Raw genomic sequence first — 23,480 nt, forward strand, 5'->3', positions numbered from 1 at the left:
AATTACTTAACAAGTACAGGTCAATGTTGAAAAAAAGCCGTGAATTAGGGTTGAATTTGAAAGTGTCTGCAATTCTGCCCAGATACGATAGGAGGGAGTATATGATAAGAGCCCTGTCGATCAATTCGGCCCTGGAAAGATTGTGCAAGGCTCAAGGGGTAGAATTTTTTTCAGCCTGGTCTGTACTTGTTAACAGGAGAGACTTCTACAGGGATGGGATACACTTAAATAGAAAGGGTGCAAGAATGTTTGCTGATGCTATCGAGGCAGTGTTAGGTGGGTCGGAAAACTGCTAGATTGGGGGGATACAAGGACTAATAGATTAACAGTAGCCACTGGCAGAGGTGAAAGTGATTCTTCCACTGCTTCTATTGGAATGAGCAGAAGCCTGGAAAATAAGATGCAGGATATTTCAGAGACTGCTGGGAATCATTGGGGTACAAGTAAACACATGGGTTGTGTTAGGGTAGCTAAGAAAAAGAACAGGTGCATGTATACTTGCATGTACACCAATGCTAGGAGTTTAGTAAATAAATTTGATGAATTTGAGGTATTGCTCAAAACATCAAAGGCAGATATTGTGGAGATTTCAGAGACGTGGTGTCACACAGATATAAGGAATGCAGAACTGGAATTTGGGGAGTACAATGTCTACAGAAGGGATAGACAAGATAGGAAGGGAGGAGGGTTATACTATTAGTTAAGAAACACAAAATCCAAGGAAGTGAAGCCAGTCGACATCGCTGGACAGTGCAGTGTCAAGTCAGTTTGGTGTGACTTATGTCACACCATAAGCATTGAGAGATAGGCCTAATGACTCTGATGAGTATAATAAGAAACTGTACAGGGAAATAGAGTGGGCCAGTAAATCAGAGAGACTTATAATGGGGGATTTTAATTTCCCAGATATGAACTGGAATTTGTGGGTTGGTCACTCACACACTAGCAAGGCTTTTGTGGATTTATTGGATGATTGTTTTCTACATCAGCATGTTCGGGAGGCAACTAGAGGGAGTAATACTCTCGATTTGATTATCAGTAGTGATTCTTCATGCATTAAGAATCTGCAGGTAAATGAACCACTAGGTGGCAGTGATCACAGTGTGCTGAAGTGGGATTTACTCAAAGAGGTAACTACCATCAGGGGTAAAGGGAAGGGTTATTGCTTTCGTAAAGGCGACTACGATGGTCTGAGACAGTATTTAAATTCTATACAGTGGGACCAACTGATGATGTTACCAACAAGCAAATTCAAAATGGGAAGCATTCAAAAACTTATCTTGGAAGCTACTAGGCTTTACATACCAACTAAGAAATATTGTTCAAGGTTCAGGCCTAAATGGATGTCAGATGAACTAATGAGACATATGGCAGAGAAGAAAAATGCATGGGATACATACAAATTAACACGTGACACAGAAGCCTATGATAGATACAAATTGATATGTAACCAAGTTACAAAGGAGGTTAGGCAGGCGAAGGCAGATTACGAGAAATCTTTGGCAAGGGATGCAAAGAAAAACAGCAAAGAGTTCTTTACGTATGTAAACTCTAGAAGAAAGGGGATGAATCAGATTGGTCCACTTGATATCGATGGGTCAACTGTTGATGATCCTGCTCAGGTAGCTAACAAACTAAATGAATATTTTGCATTGACATTCACACATGAGGAGTTATTCAGCGAGGGGAATGCCAGAGGTGTACTGAACTCTGGCAATAAGCTAGAGAATCTTGTAATAACTGAGAGTAAAGTGGAGGAGAAATTGTTGAAGATAAATACAAGAAAGGCACCCGGGGTGGATGGGATCTATCCAGTTATATTAAAGGAGGCAGCAAAGGAAGTAAGCAAACCCTTAGTCATAATTATGAGAGCTTCCTTGGACTCAGGGGAAGTACCCATGGACTGGATATGTGCAAATGTGACCCCAATTCACAAAGGAGGATCAAAAGGCGACACAAGTAATTATAGACCTGTTAGTTTAACTTCTGTTCCCGGAAAATTAATGAAGGCACTGGTTACAGAAGCACTGCAGGATCATCTAGACAATACTTCAGTTATAGCTCAGACATGGTTTTGTTAAGGGGAAGTCTTGATTTGATTGGATACTATGATGCAGTCACAAAAGAACTGGATGCAGGGAATGACTTTGATATTATATACTTGGATCTTAGAAAGGCTTTTGATACTGTTGCACATGGAAGACTGCTGCACAAATTGGAGCAGTGTGGCATTGGAGGCAAATTGCTGCTATGGATAAAGGGGTGGTTGAGGGGGAGAAGACAGAGAGTGGTAATCAATGGACACTGCTCATCATGGACTAATGTTATTAGTGGAGTCTCTCAGGGTTCAGTATTGGGTCCATTATTGTTTTCTGTATTTATCAATGATATTGATGATGGTATATCATGCTTAATGTCCAAGTTTGCAGACGATACGAAGGTTGGCAGGGTTGTCAAGGACACTACTCACAGTATGCTACTGCAACAGGATCTGGAAAGGTTGAGCAGATGGGCTGAGAATTGGCAAATGAAGTTTAACATTGACAAATGTAAAATACTACATATGGGAAACAGCAACCCCAGAGCAACGTATCCTCTCTCTGGTACTACACTGACAGTGGTAGAGAATGAAAGGGACCTGCGGGTGGTTGTGTAGGCAGATATGAAGTTTTCTGAGCAGTGCAGACGGGCTGCAAGAGTAGCTCATGGTGTATTGTCGATGATATATAGGAATTTTTCTAGCAGGGATAAGGAGGTGATTATTCCCTTGTATAAGGCAATGGTCAGGCCACACCTAGAGTACTGTATACAGGTCTGAGGGCCTCATTTCAAGAAAGATGTAGAGCTGCTGGAACGAGTACAGAGAAGGGCAACAAGATTGGTGAATGGAACAAATCGGTGCTCTTATGAAGAAAGGCTTGTTTTGCAAATTACAGTGTCTGGAGACTAGGCACCAACGAGGTGATCTGATTGAGGTGTATAAAGCCTTGAATGGTTTGAGCATGCTCAATGCTGATGGGATTCTTCCTCTTGCTCAGAAAAATCACCTGAGAGGGCATAAATTCAAATTGAGGAAAGACAGATGTAGGATAGATGTGAGGAAATTTGCCTTTAGCCAGTGGGTGGTTGGTTGGTGGAACAGACTTCCATCCCTTGTCGTGGAAGTTGATAGCCTGAATAAGTTTAAGGCTCAGCTGGACAGGTATTTCGAACGAACAGAGGGGTGAAGTGGAAGTGGTTATTTTTATTTTTTTTTAATTTTTATTTTATTTTATTATTTTTTTATTATTTTGTTTTTTGGCTGATGCTGCATAAGCTTTCTTTCTTGCATCAAATGCCTCTACTAATGCTAATATGATGATGAGATCATTCATTGACTAGATGATCAAGTATACCATTTATACTGCCAAGCCTATCTACAGTTTCAGAGTCTCCACAATGCATAGAACTTATTGCAGAGAGCCTTAATTTGTGCAAACACAACTTATAAAAAATAACTCATGGATCCTCATTACCAGCTGTTTGCATTGTTTTTTTTATGCCTCAGATTTCCTTTTAGCTATTAAATGGGTTATTTTCTTTTGATCAGTTGATACTCAGTCTACCATCCTGTAACAGTTATTTCTGAAACTGGGGAAAACATTCTTTTGCGAATGTCAACATACAACTTCATCATTCCAGGGGCTCACATCTTGTGAGTATGTGCTTGGCACACTCAGGGTCCTGAGCTGGATATCAGCATTCTTCTCTTTCTTGGTGATTCCCTTCTACTTCTGACTCTCACACACTCTCTCTCTCTCTCTCTCTCTCTCTCTCTCTCTCTCTCTCTCTCTCTCTCTCTCTCTCTCTCTCTCTCTCTCTCTCTCTCTCTCTCTCTCTCAGGGTAACTTGGGGAATTTAATTTGGCTGGTGTAGCATAAGCCTCAGGCTTCCTTGCACCATATGGCTAATAATAATATTGCTGGCACCCAAAATTATTTGCATTTTACAAATATATATATACTGATGGATCAAAGTCTGATAATGGAATTGGTGCTGCAGCCATCTTCCCTCATCAAACCTTTTCCGTATTGCTTCCCCCTGAATGCAGCAGCTTTATAGCAGAATTATGCACCATTAGGCTTGCACTAGAACATATTTTCCATCTGTCCATCCAAAAAAACATGATATATACAAACTCCCAGCATGCGATTATAGCTTTATGGAATATCTCCTCTCATACACATCCTTTAATAAAGTTCATAAAATCGTAATTGCTACATATCCAGGAACTCGATCGAGTAGTCATCTTCTGCAGGATTCCAGGCCATGCTGGGATACCAGGAAATGAATGTGCAGACTATGCTGTCAAGCATCCAACCAACAGAGTTACACATTATTATGTTCCATATCCTTGACTACAAATGTAATATACGAAAAATATGTAGGGAACAATGGTCAATTCAATGACAAGCTCAAATGCAAAATAAACTCCATCATTAAACCTCTTCCGCAGTTATGGACTTCCACCTTCCGTGTAAACAGAAGGGAGGAAGTAATTTAGCCAGAGCGCCAATTGGCCACAGTCAACTTACTCACCTTTATCTCCTCGCAAGTAATAATCCTCTGCAATGCACACAGTGCAACTCTCTGCTTACAATGAAACATATTCTTGCTTTGTACACCACTGACTGACAAGTCTCATTCAGCTTTCTGCCTAACCTTAAAGAACCCCCTGACACTCAACCATATCATAGGTAACGATGCTAATCTGCTGGAGTTTTTCGCCTTTATCAAGTAGATAAAATTACATGATCATTTTTGAAGGATGTTGTAATAATCACGATGCATGTGTATCATCCATACAATTGATAGGTGCAATATGGCCTATGTAGCCCTGCCACCAAAAAAAAAAAGAATAACAAATGTGGATCAGTTGTTTAATGCCTTGATCATAGAAATCTGCACTTTTTGCCTGAAATCGCGATTCCACTTCATTGAGGACTTTTTGAGACGAATTAAAGCAGCGTCTTTAGTCTCCGGATCATAGTGGTACACACAACATTCGTCATTTGTTACCAACCGATCAAAAAAGTTCTCAACATCCACTTTAAACAAATCCAACAGTTGGCGAGAACATTGCATTCAACATTGCTTCTGCAAAGGCATCAACAATATTGGAACCCATCGTGCAGAGACCTGAGACAGGTGCAGATGGTCATGTAAAATGCTGTGGGCAGACCCATAACTAATTTCCACTGCATTTGTGATGAAATTAATTGTCGCACATCTGTCACTCAGCACCAGCTGCTCAACCTTTGCAGTCTCACTGTCTGTATGTTGATGGCCTTCCTTCTCTTGGCTCATCAAATACACTTGTACGACAGCACTGGAACTCCTGTTTCCACTTTTTTACAGTGTCACTGGATGGACAATTCTGCCCATATACAGCTTTCATTTCGTCATCAATTTTCTGAGCTTTCTTGTCCTGCAAGTGCAGGAAATTGATCACTGCTCAATACTCCACTTTGTCAACCATAGCATCCTTCCTCAGATTCCGGGCTCCACCTATGGTACGATCATCTACACGAATGAAATTTCCCATGTTAGTTATTGAAAATGTAGACAACTTATATTAAAAATGGCATCTTCCTACTGATGTTTTATCTAGGTCAGGGTACGAACTTTCTGATACCCCCTCATATTCTATTTAAATCATGGTCCTAGTGAAATAACTTATCTCTTAGACTAAATTTATATTTGGCTTAATATTTTAGCTGGAAATTATTAAATCAAGATGCAGGTCAGGCCAAAAGACATATTTCAATTGATAACAACAATTGAAAAATATATATTGATCCTTTCGATAAGCAGATTATCTGACTAAATCAATTTCAGATTTCACTTTAAGGTTATTAAGGCAACTTATAATGCTCTCTGATTTTTTAATAACTTTATTTTAATATTCTGATATTAGATATTATTTGATTTCTAATAATATTATTTTAATTGAATACATAAAATTTAGTTTTGCCACACCATTATTTTTTTTTTAGTTCTTCATAAAGGTATTATACATATTCATTTGGACAAAGATTGTCTCATAAAATATTACAATTCATAAATATGGGTATAGTTATGGGTATAAATAAGAGTATTGACATTAATGAAATTAAGAAAGGAGGTCAAAGAAATGAGCAGCAATACATAGATCAGGTAATAATTAGAGCTCAGATTTATTTATCTATTTTTGCATTTTATAGCTAGCAACATCTCTAGAACAGAAAGATCACACCCTAGGTCTCTGGCAATTAAAACTAATGCTAGCACATCAGCAGTGGCTTTCCATGTCACATACTACAATGAACCATCAGGAAGAACTTTGTATCCTTACACGTGACTTGCTCCTGTCCATCAAAAGCGATGTTGAAAAAGCCGTGCAACTAATGATTAAAGGTATACATATTAATTTTATATATATAAAATTTTATTTTGCAGTTAATTATGATTACTGACATATCACTACATAAAATATTCCAATAACCCAGCTGTTTTTTGTGTGTGAGAAGGCCTATTTTAAACTCTTTAAAAGTTATTTTGGTTCTAATATCTAATATTCTGTAATTCAGCTACACTGATTTCAAAATTGGTCTTCTTTATTTTTTTTTTCTATCATATTAAAGAATTTTTACAAGTAATATAAATTTAGTATTAGTAAATTAATAAGAGGAGTTTACCTCAATATAGTACGTGGAACACTTCCGTATGATACCCTCCAGAAATTAAAACGGAAAAAACTAAAAAATCGACAACTTACCGGTACATTAAAGTAAAATATAAATAATTAAATAATTAAAGTAAAATATAAATAATTAAATAATTAAAGTAAAATATAAATAATTAAATAATCAATTTAACACAATTCAAAATCAATTTAAAACAATTAAAATTCAAATTAACGCAATTAAAAGAATCTAACGAAAATATTCAAAACGATTTTCCTTCCTGAAGCTGACAATGCTTTTCGACCGACTGTCGTGATCACAGGAATGAAAATTACCGAATCAGGCTAAACTTGCAACTTAAATAGTGATTATATGTCTTCGCGCATGCGCATAAAGGTCCACGCATCGGAGATCAAATATGGCCACCGAACATTAACAGAATTCTCGTGTAATTTAATTTCAACGGTTTCTGCAATTAATAGTCGCATATAATTACGTTGAACGTTAAGTATTTTGGCCTCGTTAAATAAAAAAGTATGTTTTTCGTTAATGGCATGAAAGGCTAATTCTGACGCTGCTGAACGAGAAGCACTAACTGAGGCTTCGTGTTGATTTACACGAATATTAAGAGAAAACCGCGTAGAACCTTGGTAAGACGAGTCGCAATCACCGCAAGAAATGTATACTAGATCATTAATTTGTGTTGCGAATGTGGAAAGAACCGAGCGATTGTTCAGTATAGTGTGTAACTTCCATATAGGCCTAGCTATAATTTTAAATTCGGTATCTTTAAAGAATCTGTTAAGCTGTTTGTGCCACTGTTCAACTCCTCTTATTAATTTACTAATATTATTATCAACGTAGAACATATTGAGTATTACAGCTCTGTTTCATACTATCTAAGTAATATAAATGAAGGAATACTTAAAAAAAAAAAAAAAAAAAAAAAACATTATTTGATATAATAAAAGCTATGTAGCCTGGTTAATATATGTTTATTAGTTCTAGTATTAGTTGTATAGTGCAAGGAAGTCCTGGGATTCAGCTATACCAGCAGAAAAAGAAAGAAAGAAAGAAAGAAATTAATCCATCCATTTGACACTTTCCTCATATAGGTATCTATCCAGCTAAGCTTTGAATTTCCCTAAGCTGTCAGCTTCAATGCCCCTAGAGGCAACTTATACCAATAACTAACAACTCTCAGGTTAAAAGATAACCTCCTGCAATTCATTATAAACCTTTCCTCCCTGTAATTTGAATTTATAGTTCTAGAATCTTTCATATAGTGGAAATTTCACCCTCATTCATTTTCACCTCTAAGAGCCTTGTATACCTCAATCAAATGACCTCTAAGGTGCCTAGTTCACAACCTGTGCAGCCCACATATTCAAAGTCTTTCTTCCTATAAGTGCCCTTTTGCCATTTTCACCAAACACGTTGCCCATCTTTCGAGACCCTTTAAAGCAGCTCAATGTCTTGTTTTTTAGGTACAGCCTCCATCTACGGACACAGTGGTATTATAATCTCCCTACTTCTACAAGCAAATCAAGCAGATATTGTTCATTAAATCTTTGATAAGACACCATGGGCTCTCCTTGTTGCCTATGCATGCTGCTCAGAGAACTTAATGTTCAACTGTATCATAACTCCCAGACCACTACTGTTTTTAGTTCAATCCCTTGAATGTGTAAGTTATTTTGGGGTTACTATTACTCACATGTAAGAATTGCATTTTGCTTTATTAAAAGATAGCATTTCTGACCATCTATGAAACCATTTAGTTGTCCTGATCATTAAGTACTCTACCAATATTGATATCAACTGAAAGTTTTGATGTTACCCTCTCTATCCCTTCATCAATGACCCTGGGTACCTAGCAATTTGTGATAAAGTAATTTAGCCTGCAAATGTGACTTTTCTTAATCATTTCATTGGTTAAAGTTACATTAAAACACATTAAACTAAGCATTAGTAAAGAAATCTACTTTACTAATTTATAAATTAGGAAGGAAAATAACCTCACTTTTTCTTTCTCTGTACATACTTATTATTATATATGCTAACCCTCTCTGCTGCTTGGTCACAAGGTGGCACTGTTCACTGCCTCCACCAGGTGGATCATTGTAGGATCCAGTGGATTTCTGCATCCTACAATGCAGAAAGCCACTGGATGGCCTGATACAAATGTGAGGAACTAGTCCCCACACAGTCAAACATAACAAAAAAAACTGCTAAAATGATGTCTCTGACTTTTTTAATAATTTACTCCAACATTGAAATTACAGGAAGTAAACTGTTACCATTCCGGATCACCCAAGGCGGTTAGGTGACTGATAGGAGTAATCTCGAGCTGGGATCTCCTGGAGACGTTTTGGTCTGGTAATCTGCCAAATGCAGATTACCAGACCACAAATGAAATGATCAAACTGCCAGAAATATCATGCTGCCTATTTATTCCAAAGCATGCAATCACTAGAAATATGAGAAAGTACAGTAATACCCCGAAGTTACGCGATAGGTGGGTCCGACGAAAATTGCTTAAGTCGAATTCACGTAAGTCTGGGTACAATTTTGCATATAAATACATATAAATTTTGTTTAATTGGGACCAAGAACTAACAAAAACCCTAGTTTAAAAAATATATATTTAATAAAATTGCAGTTATTTATACATATTAATAAAAATTATGTATTAAAAAATAAATGATTTACGTAAAAAAAAGTTATTTCGATGTCGATGGCTTCATAAAATCTAACAAATTTGTCTGACGACACAGCGCCTTCTTTTTTTCATGCAGAATTTCTTAGTAGCAAGCTAATAATTTTTTATTCCTTGCTTTGTAGCTATAACGCGTTCTTCATTGGGGTCTGTTTTCTAAAATTTTTAAGCCCTTTTCAATTGAGCTGAGACCTTCTGTCAAGCTTGCAATTGTCATGTGCTTTTCTGGTGGAACTGGGTCTGAAGTGTCGGATAATTCAGTGACATTTTGCTCACGCATCTCTATGAGCTCATTCATTGTCAGCTCCTCACTATGTGAATCCAACAGCTCGTTGACATCATCACCATTGACTTCCAAATCTAATTGCCTGGCAAGATTAACAACTTTTTCTATCATATGAGCTACATGATCAGTTTCTGGCATTGTTTTCATCTCGTTTTTGAAAAAAAATGGACAAAGTTTCTTCCAGACACCATTCAATGTTTTTTTGTGAATTTCAGCCCAACTCTTGGGTTTTCGGAGCGATATATTAAGAGAGGTTTTAACTTTTGCAGTCACCAGCTGCATTCCCGCTGACCACCATTGTCAATTGGTCTTTGGAAACCTTAAAGCCTGGAAAGTTTTTTTTATTCGTGAAAACAATGTAATTTCCAACAAAAGTTGAGCATGAATTCGAACGCACACATATAAATATGACAGTTGGAATGCAAATTCTTGTATATGTGTGCAGTTCATAAGGCACCAAAGTTGAATTTTGTTCGTCTTTCGCTCTCACTCTCCGCCGTCGCACCGTATATCAACAGCATATGAAAAACGATATTGAAGATAGTGAGTGGCAGTGTTGCCAAATGAAAAAATCAAGAACCGCGTAAGTCGGGGTATTACTGTAATCAAAAATACAAAGTTAAACATGACATCACATACCAGAAAACAAAACAATGTACCTTACCATCTTATTCATATGAGCCTCTTTTGCTTACCATCTGCCTATACAAATCAGTTGAAACACAAACAAACTTAACAATGCCTCCAGTTTTTCATTGCTTGCAAGAAAATTACTTACATTTCTGAAAACATAGAATCAAAATGTGAAGAAATGTAAAAACTGTATAATGATCTCAACAGCTTTGCAACACAGTTACTAACACTTTACTGTATTTTAGGAAATTCCGGTCTTAGTACTGCTTAAGAAACCTTCCACATCCCAACAAGAGAGTAAGAAAACTCAAAATTTCAATTTGCCTAATCCCTGCTATGACATGGATATAGACTTTTCATGGACTAATGTTATTAGTGGAGTCCCCCAGGGTTTGGTGTTGGGCCCAGTGTTGTTTTCTGTTTTTATTAATGATATTGATGAAGGTATATCAGGGTTAATTTCTAAGTATGCAGATGATAAGAAGGTTGGCAGGGTTATTAATGACAGTAATGATAGTACACTACTGCAATAGGATCTAGAAGAGTTGAGCAGATGTGCTGAGAGGTGGCAACTGAAGTTTAACATTAACAAATGTAAAGTACTGTATATGGGTAGCAGCAGCCCCAGAGTAATGTACTGTGTGGTACTACATATGAAGTTTTTTGAGCAGTGCAGATAAGCTGCAAGAGTAGCTCACGGTGTCTTGTCAATGATATACAGAAATTTTGCTAGCAGGAATAAGGAGGGTGATTGTCCCCTTGTATAAGGCAATGGTCAGGCCACACCTTGAGTACTGCATACAGGTCTGGAGGCCTCATTTTAGGAAAGATGTAAAGCTGCTGGAACGAGTACAGAGAGGGGCAATGAGATTGGTGAGTGGAACAAAGGGTTGCTCTTACCAAGAAAAACTTAAGGTCTGCAAATTACAGCATCTGGAGATGGGCACTTGCAAGGTGATCTAATTGATATGTATAAGGCCTTGAATGGTTTGAGCTAGATCAATGCTGATGGGATTTTTTCCTCTTGCTAGATTACTCACTTGAGGGGACATAAATTCAAATTTTTGCACATCTATAGAATAGATGTGCAAAAATTTGCCTTTAGCCAGCAGGTGTTTGATAGTTGTAACAAACCTCCATCTATCATAGTGGTTTGGTGCCTCCGTAGCCAGTTGGGCAGGAGCAGCAGTTCATAGCACATGCTTCTTGATTAGACCGGGGTTCAAGCCCGTGACCACCAAATACGGAGGATGCGGAAAGGTCAGGGAATGACCACCAAGTATCCCCGGAGCAATATGGCCTTAGTTACTAATGCTCCTAAAACAACCAAATAACAAACAATAATAATCATAATGAAGGTCAAAGACTTAAATAAGTTCAAAGCAAAACTAGACAAGCATTTGGAGTGAATGGATGGGTGAAATGGAAACTTTTTTTTTTTTTTGACTGATGCTAATGCTCGACAGGGGAAATCCCATCACATGATACCGTGCTTGAAATATATGTTGAAGGGTATCTAGAAAATTCACCAAAAATACAATTTATCGAAAGAACAGTTCATTGAATATAAATTCACTAAAAACCAATAAATAAATTAGAATAAGAAACCCAGTAATAAGGTTTGTTTTTATTCTGGATCCTATTATATGCAATTCACCAAGAAGACAAAAAAATAAATTTTATTGAATTATATAATAATTATATAAATATTCTTCACATTGAAAATACAAGGTAGTATTTTAAAAGACAAGCCTTTCATTGTGATCAGCAGTTTTATGGAATTTTTATTGTTAAGAACTGCATAAAACAGGAAACCAAAGCTACATCTGTTATAACTATTTCTGCAAAAGTATTAAAATAACTTAAACAGATTAAGTTTAAATGATTTTAAACTTAAAGGAATTTTGAGAACCTAACAGTATTTGGCCACTACAGTATTTGACCACTTGAAAAGAACCAAAATTACACCCTTTCCATTGGTTCCCCTACTTCTGAGGTGGGTGGCATTATTTTCTTTAATCCTAACATTACTACAGTCAGCCAGTTGCTTCATGTTTTTTGATAAATTTGTCATTGTAACATCTCTCAAATAATTTTAAATTAAAAGTCACTGAAAGTATTTTGTGTTATTAAAATGTGTTTTGAATTTATTGAGAGTGAGAAACAACAGAATATTTCAGAAATAAAGCCACCGAAAATAAAATTTATTGGACACATGAAAATTATCTGAAACTTAAATGTAGAGCTCGAATTATAACTGAAAGAAGTAAAATTTTTAAAATATCTGGAGTTCATTGCCATTGTGGAAATGCTGCTTAAAGTAGAACTGGCATCTTTTACCAAGGAAGTATGTGATGCTGCCGTAAATTCATGTGATAATTCACCACATTATGTTATCTCAGAGCAGTTGATTGGATTTAGTAAATCAACTGCTGCTGCAAGTATACAAAGTTTGAAAAGAACGGTAAGAAATATTTGTGTGAAGAAGACTGTTGGGTTAGTGGTGGTGGTTGCGAAACAAGAAGATATAGTGTTTCCTGATATTTACAGTAAAATCTCATTAATACAAACTCGGTTTATACAAAATACTCATTTATATGAAGCACGTACCATTCCCCTGAGAAAGGATAGGCTTTTCTATGTAAATATATTCATTTATTACAAAATTCGGTTAATATGTATTACAAAGTTCTTTTTCACCCCGTGAGAAATAAATATTGTCATTTTTTATGTTTAATACAAATCTTGGCAGAGCGATCCGATTATTACCCCCAGCCACCTGGCTCCCTACTTCCTGAAGGATGGTACTGACTTGTTAGAAATTAGTTTTGTGTAAACAAAAGCAGTTTATGGTAATTACAACATCAAGTGCATTCTGAAAAACATCTTTCTGAAGGATGAGTAGTTAAATTAACAAAAGAATAAAAAGTTGTTTACATGCACTCCTTCGCTCTCCATGGGAATAAGGTCAGTTGCAATTGTTACCCCAGTTCAAAGAGTCTTTTGCTATTGTGTAACAGCTATCTATTTTTTGTGCCATTTTATCTGAGCTGATGTCTTTTTCGGAACTTGTGTCTTTAAATTAAATTAAAATTTGTTTATAATAAATCTTATCTAGCAGTGTTATTGGGACAAAATGTAGACAGACAGAATTAAGCCTGGAAATTAAACTAAAAATTATACAAGAGGCTGATAGGATGGAAAGAAGCAAAACGGACATTTCAAAGGAATACAGCATCCATTTGTCGACTGGGCGAGCCAGGTGGGTAAAGTGCCTGCCTGGCAACCCAAAGGTCGCGGGTTCGAATCCCGCCTCGGGCTTGGATCAAAGTACTGCAAAAACTTTGGTAGGTGCATTATGGCCACAGAAGCCGATGCGCCAACAACTTAAAAAAAAACCATCCATTTACCTACAATACTGAAAAACCGAAAAAGACTTGAAGTGCATGACACTGGAGCAGCGATGAAAAACAGGAATCAAATTCATGGTGCAAAACACAAGGAGTTTGAAATAAAACTTTTCAAGTGGTACCAACAATTTGCCAATATTAGGTCCAATTTTGCATGAAAAGGCAAATTATCTAGCTTAGCAACATGGGATTAGCAATTTCAAATGCAGCAGTGGCTGGCTCAAAAGATTTAAAGACAGGAATAACTTGGTTTCGGGAAATGTTTGTGGTGAGTCTGGATTAGTGGACAAAGAAAAGGCTACAGGCTGGTTGTGTTCTGTACAGTCCATCCTTGAAAAATATGAGGAAAAGGATATTTTTAATCTTGACGAGCCAAGTGTATTTTATGATTTTCTGCCAAACAAAACATTTGCTGTTCGAGGAGAGTCTTGTCATGGTGGAAAATTAAGTAAACAAAGAGTCACTGTTCTGTTATTCTGCAATTCAGATGGCAGTACAAACTATGCCCATTTGTGATTGGTAAGTTTTCCAAGGCAAGATGTTTTAAAGCATTTAACCAACTTCCCTGTGATTATGAGGCCAATAGACATGCTTGGCTTACGGTCAAAATTTTTCAGTCTTGGTTATCAAAATTGGACAGAAGAATGGCTTCAGGAAAAAAGGAACATTTTGATGATTCTAGACCATTGTACAGCACATTCTGCCAAGACACTTAAGTTGACAAATATGTGGCTGTTGTTTTTATCCCCCAATACCACCAGTTAATGCAACCACTGGATCAAGGCATTATTCATAATGTGAAGAGAGCATATAATCTGCAACATAGAAGGAGGAAAAAATTTGCAGCCAAATTGGAATGTTTTGGATGTTATCTGTAATCTTGTTATTGCTTAGGAAAGTATTACATCAATTATAATAATGAACTGCTTCAGAAAGAATGGCTTTGGAGAGAACATCATCGAAAAATATGGTCAAGCAGATGAATGTGATACCAACAGTGAGGAATGGAAGAAGCATATGGATTTTGTTGGCAAATTTAAAGGTGGATGATGAAGTTGCTACCACAGCAATGCCAATACCAGAAGAGCTGTTGGGTACCAAACAAAACGATGATGTTTTTGTTATCAGCGACAGCGTGTGCCCACTGTATCTAAAAAGGATGCCCAAAATGCATTGAACATAATAGAGAATGTGTTGGCCTGCAGTAACGAAAGAACAACTATTGCATTTGTTAACATCTGTGCTGTAGTTAAAAATACATATAGGACAAAACTGTGCAAACAACATTGGATTCTTTCTTTAAATTAGATTAATTTATTAAAAAGTTAATGGTTTGTACGTCTCCTTTTATATTAAGATTATAATTCGTTTTACTGTGATGCTAAAATATTGTGTATATATCAAAATATATACTGTACAATATTTTCATTTCCATTAATATTGCTTTTCTCTTAGTTTATCTTACAAATAAATAAAATCTTTTAAAAATATGTTATTCCTATTACTGTATTGTTAGACAAGGCTTTTGTGTTTTGTTTTTATTTTATTTTATTCATTTATTTTTGATATCACTATTATTATTTATTATTATTCTTAGATATACAGTATGTACCAAAAAAAACAGTAAATTTTGAAACTTTTGGGGACCTCGTTACTACAAACCTCATTATTACAAAACATGAAAATTTAGGTCCCTTGAACTTTGTATTAATGAGATTTCACTGTATAAACAAACAGCAACTGGTTAAAAAATTTTACTATTTGACTTTGGGCACAAAGTTGATCCTATTTTAATATTTTCAACACAGCGGAACCTTCAATTACTAGACAGTCCCAGTACTGGCATGCAGACTGTACATTTAAAACTGTTCCTCCTCCTTTTTCTCAGTTATACACATTTCATGGTTTAAGAAATAAAGTTGTTATTCCATTATCATTTGCATTATTACTGAAGAAATCTGAAAAAAACATACATACGGACATTACAAGAATAAAGAAAATTTCAGATGCATCACAAGAAACAATAATGACTGCTTTTGAGACAGGAGTTATAAATGCTTTAAAAATTGAATTTCAGACAGTAAGACATCAAGGATGCTTTTTCACTTTTGCTAATCTGTATACCAACGTATTCGGCAAAATGGATTAAAGCAAAACCAACCTGATTTTGCATTGCATCTTAAAATGTCGCAGCTTTAGCTTTCGTGCCTCCAATATATGTTGAAAATGCCTTTGAAATATTTTATGATAGTAATGCATTGCCACCAGATGCCCAATTAGTTTGTGATTATTTTGAGGACACATGGATCAATTGTCCAGGTCATAGAAATTGCTGACGACTACCATGTTTCCCTCAACAAATCTGGATTATGAAAAGGCACGAGAAAATTCAATGGAAACAAATAACTCAGTAGAAGAATGGCATCATGTTTTTGAGCAAAAAATATATGCCAGTCATCCAACTATATGGAAATTCATAAAAGCTCTTAAAAGAAAGTCTTTAAACAATTTAATTATTGACGTAATCCTACCATTAAAAAAAGAAAATGGAAAGACTGTACTCAAAGATTAATGACAGCAGTTAATGCATTTCATCCAGGAAATTGTATGGTAACCAACCTTCGAGGAATCGATCATAATTTAAACTAACACAATTCGAAAATCTCTTAAAGTACCATTTATAACTGACACAATATAATAGTGTAGCTTAATTTAATTTATTATGATACTCACACGGGCAAATACTTACACTTTGAATCACATCACCCCGCCTCAACACAAAAAAAGCAGTCCTTTATAATCAAATTTACAATGCTATAAAATACAGTTCCACACATTATGACCTTAACAATGAACTACAATATCTTACAAGTAAATTCATATCTAGGAAATATCCTATTCAATTAATCAAACAAACTATTATCACAGTCCAAAATAATATCAACAACCCACCCAAACGCATGTCCAATAATAATCCAGGTATTATCCTCCCTTACCATAGTAATTTTGCCAACCAATTCTGCCGTTTATTCAAAAGTACTGATATCACCCTTATATTCTCATCTTACAATAAACTAGGTTCATTATTCAACTCATATAAAGATACACAAAATTACCACATTAGTGACATGAATAATATCATCTACTTAATAAAATGTCAAGATAACTGTAACGATTGCTACATTGCTAGCACCACCACAAAATACAGTTCTACCAAAACATCAAACACACGTGTGTACTACCACTACAATAGCTTTAGGACGGGACAATCCAATACCAAATTAGCAACACATGTTCAATCCCACAACCACACCCCTTTAGTATATTCAGCTATTCCTATTATCAAATTAAAATCCAGCTTTAAAATTTTCCAGTATGAAGCCCTAGTTATAGAATGGTTTCGCCACCATTCCACTCTTCAAGTATTAAATTCCAAACTACCCTATAACATGGCACCGGTCTGGAATCTCATGCACCTGAAATTCCCACGTGTATCCAGGAGCATCACGGGAACTTAGTCTTCTTAAATACACGCGTTTACTCTCATTCTACCATTGCCAACTGAAGACGTGTAAAACAAAAGCCACTTGTTATGGCTATTGGCCTTCTGTTTCCAACCGTATAACTTAAATCGTTTCAAATTTCAACATTGACAACCAAGGACGAAGACGTGCACTTCTACTTCCTTGCGCACATTTTAATTCTGTTTTTAAATCCTAACTCATTCATGCTAACTTAAATTTAAAATTATTATCCAATTTATTCCAACATCAATGCAGATTATAAAAAGGTGAGTATCATAATAAATTAAATTAAGCTACGCTATTATATTGTTTAAACTAACACTTAAATTTTAACAATTTTAGGGCTTAAGCCTTAGGCTGCATGAAAATTTAACTGATGTAAGAGCAAGAGAATCGTGTTAGTTTGCTGAGAACAGCATCATTTTAGTTGTATCTCATATTGTGAATGCCTTCACAATGAGTTGCCATAATATTGCATACCTCGAATAAGTAATGCTTCACCAATAGAGAAGTTACTTATTCTCATCAGATACCACAGACAGTACTATTTCAAGGCTATTTGGCTTTTCCTTGGTTTGGGTGGGCACCATGGTAACGCAGTGATGACAATACAGTTATGAAGTATAGCTCCACAATATGAGAGATGCCTGATGAAGAGAATCAGACTAAACGCATTTTAGGGCTTAAGAATCAGGCTGCGTGAAAGTTTAACTGACTTACAAGTTTACTAACTTACAAGTTAGTGCAAGAGCATCATGTTAGTTTGCAGTAAACACTAAAATGGCTGGGAACGGCTTCATTTTAGGTTTATCTCATATTGATATCTTCACAATTTGCCACGATGTTGCACTACCTCGAATAGGTGACGCTTCACCAATGAAGAGAAGACTATTGTTACTTATTCTCAGCAGATACCACCAATCAGACAGCACCGTTTCAAGGCTATTTGGCTTTTCCTCGATGGGTGGGTATCCTTTAGGGCTTAAGCCCTAAAATGCGTTTATTTTGATTCACTTCATATACCATCAGGCATCTCTCACATTGTGGAGTTATACAGGAACTCCCCGACTTACGCAAATTTGACTTTACGTAATTTTTTTCAGGCTGGTGCAAACAAAAAAATATGGAAACATATTTTGCATCTGCAGGGATAAATGGAGGTATTTTGAAAATATCGTAATGTCAACCCAATAACACATTGTGCTTTTTTTTTTTTAATTCGTTCCAAGTGCTTGGAAGTTGAAAATTTCCTATATTAGTAAGCTATTTTCCTATATTATTATCTCTCTAAAAGGTCATATTTATAATGGAAATTGCACTACACTTTCATCGTTATCATATGTTCTGTTATAAGAATCAATTTTGAATGCCTTTGTGATATTTTTCTAAAACACGTTTCTGGATGTCACAACCAAAAAACAAAAACAATTTGTGCTTTCCAGTTTATTGGGCTTTTCTGTTAGTGCAATCTATTACCGATAATACCGATAGCTGGAATTCTGTGGGTTTTTACGTTATTACGGTGAAATGTGCTCTGAAATCTTCAGTCGTATAAAAAACAAATTTTCAGAAAATTCTCTTCATTCCTGTTTACGTATTAATACAATGATGAAGGGAAAGTGACCCACAGAAAGTGCAAGTGGTGGTGGTAGTGTCAGGAAACGAAACAAAATTGATTTAGAAATGAAGATGAAAATGATTAAGTACGAAGCAGGACAAAGTTTGTCATTTATTGCAAAGAAATTAGGTCTCACTGTTTCAACAATGAATACTATTTTAAAGGACAAGTGCACATATAAAAGAACATGTCAAAGGATCAACGCACTTAAGATCAACAGTGACCACAAAATAGTGTTCAGGTGCTGTATCATATGGACGGAAAATCAGATTCAGAAGCAAGTGCCCCTGAGTCCACTGACCATTCAAGTAAAAGCAAGAAGTTGTTGTTGTTGTTGTTAAATTTGTTGGTGCATCAGCAACTTAGGCTATAATGCACTGATTACTGTCTAATATCTTCTTAGTTTGTCTTACACGTGATATGGTTCATATATTGTGATATTTATTTATCAATTTTAGAAAGAGAAAAATGTCATTCGTGTCCTCACGATCTCCTAGAATACTCTGTAATGATAACTGGCTGGAGTTATGAAAATGAGAGAAGAAAGCAGATTTCCGTTCTTGCAGATATAGCGGCCATTCCAGGATGATATGTTTTACTGTTAGTGAACATAAGCAGTTGCTGCATTGTGGAGGATCATCGTTTGTTAGTAGGTAGCTATGTGTGAGGAATGTATGACCAATGCGTAATCTGGCTAGGATGGTTTCTTCTTTTCTGTTTCGTCTCAGACTGGATTGCCATTGCTTGGGTTCTCTCTTGATTTCAAGAAGTTTATTATTTGCTTGACCTTGCCACATGCGTGTCCACTGTTGTTTATACATCTGTTTGATAATGGATTTATGGTCAATATAAGGAGTCCTGAAATCAGATGGTATCACATTTGTAGCACATTAGCAGCTAAATCTGCCTGCTCGTTTCCTAGTATTCCAGCGTGTCCAGGGATCCAACAAAATATTACTAGCTGTCCATGTCCGTGAAGTTCTAGTAGCTGTGCCCAAATTTTTTGTACCAGCGGATGACTAGAGCAGAATTGACGCTGTAGAGAACTAACAGCACTCAATGAGTCCGTATATATGATGGATTTGGTATACGACTCTTCTTTGATATTCTCTAGAGCTAGAACAATGCTGTATAGTTCTGAGGTATAAGTACTGCATTCAGACGGAAGCTGTCTGGAGATGGTGATATTTGGTAATACTACAGCGGTACCAACTTTACTACCAATTTTAGATCCATCTGTATATATTTGAATGAAAGTGCTAAACTCAGAGGAGTGGGTCTTATGAATTTGTCTAATGTTGGAATCTGGAAGGTTATTCTTTCCCCAATATTGAAAGTGTCTATCAATATGTATCGGGGGCATTTGCCATGGCTGGGTTTCCATGCTAGTATCCTGAAGAATGTTAGTAAAATTCAGGTCCCAGCTTGTGATAAGAGCTTGAAGCCTAATGCCAGATGGTTTATTGAGCCTAATGCCAGATGGTTTATTAAACTTTCATAAAGTTTACTCCATTTGGGCATAAATAGATATTGCCATATGGGATGATGTGGAAGACTGCTGATTTTGGCTGCGTAATTTAGTAACAGAACTTGTCGTCGAAGATGTAGCGGTGGCTCATAGGCTTCGGTATATAGGCTTAAGATTGGTGAAGTATGGAAAGCCCCCAGTGCAACTCGTAGGGCACTATGATGTACGGGATCGAGCCATTTCAATGCACTCGGTCTGGCCGAGTCATATGCAGGAGACCCATAGTCTAACCTGGATCTAATCAGCGAGCGGTACAACTGTAGCAACATGTAGCGATCTGCGCCCCATGACATGGAAGAAATTACTCTGAGAAGATTTAGTTTTCTAAGACAACTTGTACGAATATGTTTTATATGTTCCAGGAAGTTTAATTTTTTATCAAATATTACACCAAGGAATCTAATACTAGGCTGGAAAGTAATACGATGAGAATCTAACTTTAGGTCTGGATCAGGATGTAAAGAGCGTTTGCGACAGAAGTGTACGGCAGTTGTTTTTGGTTTAGAAAGTCGATATCCATTGTTTTTGGCCCAAGAGACTATTTTGTTAATGGTACCTTGTAGTTGTCTTTCAATTAGTCGCATATTTTGAGAGTGACATGAGATGGCAAGATCGTCAGCATATAGGTATGTATCAACTGTATTAGGTATACACTTGGTTATGGCATCAATCCTAATTGCAAAGAGTGTGGTGCTCAACACTGAACCTTGGGGAACTCCCTCTTCTTGTACATATGCTTGAGACAATGAAGAGTGGAATCTGACCTGAAAGGATCTATTGCCTAGAAAGTTCTTAATGAATATTGGCAGGTGACCCCGAAGTCCACATTTATGTAAGTCTTGAAGAATCCCATATCGCCAAGTTGTATCGAAGGCTTTCTCTATGTCTACGCATATCATAACTAGGTGCTCATTTCTGAGGAAAGCGTTCCGGATATTTGTTTCTGCTTTAATAATGAGATCAAGTGTAGATCTTCTTCTGCGGAAGCCATGCTGGTTTGGACTTAGAATGTTTTCAGTTTCTAGAAACCATGTCAGTCTAGCGTTAACTATTTTTTCCAATGTTTTTCCCAGACAACTGGTTAGAGAAATAGGGCGGTAATTTCTGGGATCTGTGTGGTCTTTTCCCGGTTTCGGGAAAGCTAGCACATAAGAATGGCACCAGCTAGCAGGATAATACTCCTCTAGGAAAATTCTATTATACAGTTGTAAAAGGGCAGTTAACGAATCCTCACTTAAATGACAGATCATGGGATAAAAAATTCCATCGGGGCCTGGAGCACTGTTCTTCAATCGAGAAAGTGCACTGCGCAATTCAATCATGGTCAGAGGTAGATTATACGAATATGGGACGGCAGTATTAAATTTTAGTTTGTATTTTTCTGTCCGGGATTTTAACAATTGAAATGCTGGTTCATATGTGGCAACAGCTGAATGTGTTTCAAATGAAGTACCTAAGACATTGGCAATCTCTACAGGTTCAGAAATTTCCTTCCCTCTTACAAGTAGAATAGGAGTTGTTTGCGAGTATTTGCCATTAATTTGTTTAATTTTTTTCCAGATTATAGAAGTATCTGTGGATCTGTTAATGGTGGATGCATAACGTGCCCATGCTTCTTTTTTACTCTCTCGTCTTATATGACGAGCTTTAGCTCTGGCTCTCTTAAACTGTAGGAGGTTGTCTGTGGTTGGACATTTTCGAAACAGATTCCAGTACTTATTTCTTTCTTTTTTAGCATTGTTGCATGCTTCATTCCACCACATTTTTGGATGAAGCCTAATTTTGAATGAAGATTTTGGAATAGCTACCTCCGAGGCTTTCATTATTTTTCGTGTAGTATACTTGACTGCAGAATCAGTTGTGAGGGTTGTAATGACGGAAGTATCTATTCGAGCTATTTCCTGGTATTTAGTCCAGTTAGCCTTTTCAAATTTCCAGGTTGTCCTAATATCTCTCTGGGGAGGAGAACTTGAGCTAAAAGTACAGATGATAGGAAAGTGATCGCTACCACAAAAGTTATCAGTAACAGTCCAGTCTATGATAGGAAATATTGCTGGGGAGCATATTGAAAGATCAATAGCTGAACTTGAACCAGATGGAGAGTGTATGTATGTGTGATCACCAGTGTTTAGAATAGTTAGATTATGTTTATCTAAAAATTTTTCTATTATCTGTTCTCTAGAGTCAAAGTGTTGGGAACCCCATAGGGGGTGATGGCCATTCCAGTCACCCATAATACAGAAGGGAACAGGTATTTGCTTAACTATATCATCTAAGTCATCAAGGCTGTATGTATGGTTTGGCGATAGATACAACGAAACTAATGTTACTGTTATACCAATGGTGACACGAACTGCAACCGCCTCTAAAGGTGTTTGTATGGGGATAGGTCTACAGGGAACTACAGAGTTCACTATGACTGCTACTCCTCCATGAGCTGAATTAGAGGAACTTCTATCTTTTCTATATATGGTATAATGCTTAATTGTCATAGATACTGTATTTGTGAGATTGGTTCCTTGAATGCATACTGCAACAGGCTTATATTTATTTAATAGATTGTAAAAGTCATCTACGTTAGCACGGTGTCTGCTAACATCCGTGAAGTAGTCTGCTTACGCCTGTCTATTTTTCCCTTTTCCTTCTTTGCGAAGACTGGTCTGCCTGTGTCGATGTCATCTTCTGGGTGAATTTCAAGAATTGTATCGTCATCGCCTGCTTTTTCATTGATGTCCATGGTTTCAGATCTGAGTTTGTATTTATCACTTTTTTCAGAGCTCTTGATTTGTTCTTTCTGTTGCAGTTTGGGATTCTTATATGGAGGAACTGATACTGGTGTATTTACTTCTTTTGTTACATAACTGGAGGGAGAGGGTTCCTTTGATGAAGAAAGTACTGATTTAGCCCAACCAGATATAGAGATATTTGGAGGGACTGAGCAGTCAGTTTGAGTTGATACTGAGCATAGTCGTTGAGTAATTGACGCATACGTAGATGATTTAACAGGAATTGTAAATTGTTTTTTTGCCTCTTGGTATGACACCTTATGCTCTATTTT

The 23,480-nt window shown here is 36.5% G+C and overlaps 1 protein-coding gene across 1 annotated transcript in view; it reads left to right on the top strand.

The window, feature by feature from the left end:
• Positions 1 to 23,480, top strand: part of shtd (anaphase promoting complex subunit 1) — a 989,031-nt gene that overhangs the window by 946,891 nt on the left and 18,660 nt on the right. Inside the window, exon 44 of the mRNA XM_090370159.1 lies at positions 6,243 to 6,435. Coding sequence (XP_090226285.1) covers positions 6,243 to 6,435 — 193 coding nt within the window. The remainder of the gene's footprint in view (positions 1 to 6,242; positions 6,436 to 23,480) is intronic.

The sequence above is a fragment of the Mastigoproctus giganteus genome, chromosome 3 (genome assembly GCF_048544385.1).
Source record: "Mastigoproctus giganteus isolate SK-2022 chromosome 3, ASM4854438v1, whole genome shotgun sequence".
NCBI classification, from domain to species: Eukaryota; Metazoa; Arthropoda; class Arachnida; order Uropygi; family Thelyphonidae; genus Mastigoproctus; species Mastigoproctus giganteus.